This window comes from Mus pahari, chromosome 12, assembly GCF_900095145.1.
Source record: "Mus pahari chromosome 12, PAHARI_EIJ_v1.1, whole genome shotgun sequence".
Taxonomy (NCBI): domain Eukaryota; kingdom Metazoa; phylum Chordata; class Mammalia; order Rodentia; family Muridae; genus Mus; species Mus pahari.
In genome coordinates this window covers 52,544,283-52,549,843 of record NC_034601.1, presented here as the reverse complement: position 1 = coordinate 52,549,843, position 5,561 = coordinate 52,544,283, and the positions used below count along the sequence as shown (strand labels likewise).

At 33.7% G+C, this 5,561-nt stretch overlaps 1 protein-coding gene across 1 annotated transcript; it reads right to left on the bottom strand.

Annotated features, from left to right (window-relative positions):
• Positions 1 to 585: 585 nt before the first annotated feature.
• On the bottom strand, positions 586 to 1,564 carry LOC110329935 (olfactory receptor 5K3-like). The gene has a single exon (XM_021209879.1). The coding sequence runs from the start codon at positions 1,546 to 1,548 to the stop codon at positions 625 to 627; it is 924 nt and encodes a 307-aa protein (XP_021065538.1). The 5' UTR covers positions 1,549 to 1,564; the 3' UTR covers positions 586 to 624.
• Between the last annotated feature and the right edge of the window lie 3,997 nt (positions 1,565 to 5,561).

The following is a 5,561-nucleotide window of genomic DNA, read 5'->3' as shown; positions in this document are numbered from 1 at the left end:
TATTTCATTGTAATAGCATCATTTGAAGTATAAACTGATAAGCCTTATACATATACTATAGAAAACATAAGCATAAAATGACTAATAATAAATGTGAAAACATTCTTGTTAGAAAGGAAGTATTTTGTATGAGTAAATGTTAAAATATAATCTCTTAAAATCAAATGTCAAGTTGAAAATCAAATTGAACCATGAGGCTTATCTTCCTTTAATGGCAATGCTTATGATAAGATTATTATTTTAAAAAAATAATTTCAAGCTTGTAATTTGCTTGAAATTTTAATATCTGAAATTGATAGACTTGCTAATGATATTAAATGGAAATTACCATTTGAGGTACTAACTTAATTCCAAAAGTTAATTAGATGTGCTGTAAACTGTGACTAAATACATTCCATTACTTCAACAGTTCTTTAATTTATTCTTGAGAATTTCAAGCATGTTTTAACAAAATTTCTTCATTATGATCTAATTTTATTCAAGTGTTCTTGTGATTTATAAATTTAGCCAAAACTTTAGTTTCCTTTCACCACTTTATAATTATTTACGAGTTTAGTAAAAGGTATTTTGAACTTTAAATCAGTTGTCCAAATCAGATAATCCTTGTTTTGTAATGTTGCAGAATTATCTCTTTTTCATAGTTTTTTTCATTGCATTTATTACTTCCTTATTTCGTAGACTGTAAATGAAAGGGTTTAATAAAGGAATTATAAGAGTATAAAAAATAGCTACTGGCATATCTTTATCTCCTTCATTGGCTGAATGTGGTTGAGCATACATGAAGAGAAGAGACCCATAGAATATTGACACAGACAGAAAGTGGGAAGCGCAAGTAGATAAGGCTTTGCCTCTACCCTCTTTAGATTTCATTGTGAATATAGTGAAAAGGATGCAGGAGTAAGACACTAGAACGATGGAGATAGTAAAGACTTGAATTGAACCTGCCAAGACAAGTAATATCAGTTCATTGATATGTGGATCAATACAGGAAATTCTGTATAATGGAAGGACATCACAAAAAAAGTGCTTGATTACATGAGACCTACAGAAAGTTAACCTCAACAAAAGCCCTACTTCAATCATAGGATGCAGGTTTCCTGCTATGTAGGATCCCATGGTCATCTGAAGGCAGAGCTTCTTGGACATCATGCTATGGTACTGCAGTGGGTTGCATATGGCCACATAGCGGTCATAGGCCATTGCTGCCAGAAGAAAGCAGTCTGTAGTTTCAGCAAGACAGAGAAAATAGAACTGTACCATGCACTCATACAGAGAAATCCTTCTGTCCACAGAAAAGTTCTCTAGCATCTTGGGAGTGATGGCACAGGAGCAGCAGGAATCCATCAGAGCCAGATTGCCCAGAAAGATGTACATGGGTGTGTGGAGACGAGGCTCCATGTAGATCAAGGCTACCAGCCCAAGATTCCCCACCATGGTGACCAGATAGATGGTAGAGAATACCAGGAAAAGAAGTGTCTTCAAGTCTGGGTGATCTGAGAATCCCACCAGAATGAATTCATTTGTCACAGAGTAGTTGTTCTCAGCCATCTCACCTTGTCTGTTGCCACTGAAATCACAAAGATATAAAATTGTTATGGTCATAATATAATTTCCTACTTTATAAAATTGTTATGGTCATAATATAATTTCCTACTTTTTTTTTCCGTATAAGAGGAAAATTTCTTCTTGGTGCACCTGCTGTTTTCTCTGGAATGAAGCTAACTATGCTGTTGAAAGTATTTATTTCTTAAAATTTTGGAATCTATCATCTCTAATTTTAACTCAGAATTTATAGATGTACTTTTATAATTGTAAAAAGGAACTTATTTTTGTAGAAAAAATTTAATGCATTTATGTATCTATATCATATAATTAGTGTACAGATATTTGACTTTTATTTTCTAAAATAATTTTCATGCCAGGTTTGTTAAAGATCATCAAGATAAATTTAGAAAAAAATTTTCTATAAATGTATGTTTATTTAACAAACTTTTTAATGTATTCAGTGGGAAAGAAAAATTTTCTTGAACATATTTTGTCTATAAATTAAATTTATTTTAATGAATTTTAAAAAGACTACTATGGACCAGTGAATGCTTACATATCTCTAAAGAAAATTATGGATATTTAATTTCTAAATGTAGATATCTAAGTATCTATATAAAGTAAAATTGAAAGAATAATGTTTGTAACTTCTTTCATCCCTTTTCATACACAGTTTTGTAAATGGTTATTCTATTCCATTAATCACACTATTTTTTTAAAGATATACATCCTTCTTCTGTTTTGTACGGTTAATTTACAGATGCTGGTAATCATGGTTATGCCGATCTTGTCTACCACAGAGCTGATCTCCCAATCCATTATGTTTTTAATTTTTGATTTTTAAGATAATCTCATTTTTAACCACTCTTTCCTTGATTTTCTGAAGTTCAGATAAACATTCAATTTTCAATCCTCACACCTTAATCTCCTAGATAGCAAGGGTTATAGACAAGGGACACAGAGTCAGCTAAAAGTCAGAATTTCTTGTGTATGCTCTATGTTAATTTTTTTTCTATATGTATTTGAACACTTTTACTACATTGAATGCATTCTGAGTTTAGGTGTATTCTACTGTGAAATATGTCATCACGTGTTTGGAGGAGAGATAAGAGCATATACTCCTTTGACTTTTCTGATTATATTTCTTTAGGAAATTATGCTCTCTAAAGTGTGCCATGGCACATTAGAGCCCCATGAAGATAGGTTCGTTTCTTTACTTACGGTTTGAAACCTTAAAAAAAAAAAGCTAAAATTGTAGACTTTTGAATCTAAGTTTCATTTTGCTTTAGAATGCTACTGTCAGTACTTAGAGACTCTCTGGTACACATTGGGTGACAAACTGAATAATATAAGTTCTATAACCAAAGTGATTTTGTTCTTTTGGTAATCAAAACATTGAGAGATGTTAACAGAAATTCAGTTGTTGAAAAATAATAATCTCATGACATGTATAAGATATTGCTGACTCCTAATATGTGCCTGAATTATTTAATTAATCCATTTGAGATCTTACATATATATTTGTGGATTCTACTTTACAATAATAAAATAAGATTGAGTGCAGCATTAAACTTCAATTTGGTCCCACACATCTATGAATCTGAGATGGAATAAACAGTCAAGAAAGGAGTCAAAATTTAGGAGAAATGATCATTTATTTAAAAATTAGAAAGGCAAACATTTATCATACCTGTACTCAAGGTTAAAAAAGTTAGTTTTCTTACCTGCATTTCACTGAGTTGTGCTTTCTGAAAGTTCATATTTGCTTTATAGTGAAGGTCTCTCACTTCACTATATGTACCTTGATCTTGGATCAAATTGGAGGAAAAAATAAAGATCACACACTATCCACAGGTAATACTAGCTATGGACTCTGTACTACAAACTTAAAGACGTTGGTCAACTCCTAAGAGGATTCCCAACTCTGACATCAATATGTTTCTATAGAGATTTTAAGTCCTAACAAATATGAACTATTTGAAATTAATTAAAACTGCCCAATGAGAACATGCTCTCTACTAAAGTCAGCTTGAAGATTATCTTGCTAATTTGGGTGCAATGGATTTAACTCTTAAAATTTTCTTCATCATTTGTGCATACAATCTAAAATAGAAAATAGTCTCAAGCTAGTTTAATACCTTAGTGGAAGATGTAAAATTAATATGAGATATAAAAAAATAACTAGCATTGGACCAAAGGTTGGCTTAGCAGAAAAGACTGGGTATTGCCCAAGCATGAGAATCTTAATTAAAATCTCCAGCACCCTCATCCAAAAGTTGGGGGTGGCCTTATGTACTTTTGTTTTGTTTTGTTTGTTTTGTTTTGTTTTGTTTTGTTTTGTTTTTTCGAGACAGGCTTTCTCTGTGTAGCCCTGGCTGTCCTTGATCTTACTCTGTAGAACAGGCTGGCCTCGAACTCAGAAACCCACCTACCTCTGCCTCCCAAGTGCTGGAATTAAAGTTGTGTACCACCATTGTCCAGCCCCCTATGCACTTTTAATCTGAGTATTGGTGAGGAATGGAGACAGGAGTATTGCTAGACCTTTCTGGCCATCAGCATAGCTTCATGTTTAGATTTAAAAAAAAAAAATCCTTTGTCTCAAGCACATAAAATGGAACAATCAATGTTCTTCTATTTCTTTTGTGTGAATGAACATATACAAGTACTCCCATACATATATGTTTTCATACACCAAAACGATCTTATTTAGAGGTAGATTGTGGGGACAGACACACAGAGAAAGGAAGATCAGAATAGGTGTAGGAATACAGAAAGTGATATATATGAGTAGGGGTACAGCTGGAGAGAGAGGGGGGGTGGGGAGGGGNGGGGAAGGAGAGGGGGAGGGGGAGGGGGAGGGGGAGAGAATGACTATGAAGAGAGTGGCTAGCTAGTCTAGTCTTCTCACTAAACTCCAGAATGGTGACAGATCCTGTACCCCAGATAAAGAGGTGGAAGATACCTGAAGAGTGAATGTGAAGTGGCCTACGGTCCTACTGTATATTTGTACACAAGTGTATGCACATTCTCATGTAGAGACAGGTGCACATATACATACATAAAATTAATGAGAAATATTAAGAAACAGAGCAATGAACCAAGGTTAAAAAGAGAAAATTATATGGCATAAAGTCATTAAAATAACTGGGAAAATTGTATAAATGCAAATGTAAAATATTAAATACATTTATTAAAAAAGTGAACTTAGCCAAACATGGGTAGTTTGGGAAATTATCAATTTTAGAGGAGAACCTATTATTGCCACTTACTTAAACATGTATAATTTCTAAGTATATTATAAATGCTGATCCTTATATCCACAGATAAGTGTAACTCTGATGCATCATCAAAGAAGCTCTTCCCCCTCCCCCTCCCCCTCTCTCCTTCCCCTCCCCCAGCAGGAGCAGCAGCAGTGGATAGAATTATAGAAAGCCAGAACTGATCAAAATGCAGAGATCGAAACTGACTATTGAGTGCCTAACTCTAATTAATATATTTGCAACACAACCTTACAACTAAGGCTTAGGAAATGTTAGAGAAGATGGAACAGAACAATTTTAAGAGCCAAAGGAAAAGAAATGTACTGTGAGATAGGAACTTCTTTAAAAAAAAAAGAAAGAAAGAAAGAAAGAAGAGGACATAGAGAGGAAAGGAATAGGGAAAGGGGGTAGATATGGGAGGAATATAGGGTAGAGTTGTAGTGAATAGGATAAAAATTTCTTGAATGGAACTTTCTAAGAATTAATAAAAGTTATTGAAGTGGATAATATTTATGAAGATAGTTCAAGTGAAAAACTTCTTGTAATAGAAGTATGAAGCTCTGAAACCAAATGTACAACATCCATTAAGAAAGCTGTGTAGGTGTAGAATGTAAAACCATGCCAGGAAGTTTGGTAAAGTTGGGCAGGTTGAGACCTGGACACTTGGTGGGTAAGGTGGCTCCCAGCTCTCAGACAGATTCCTGATTTGGAACATGTGCCATGTTTGTCAGATAAAAGAGACATGACCTGTGGTCA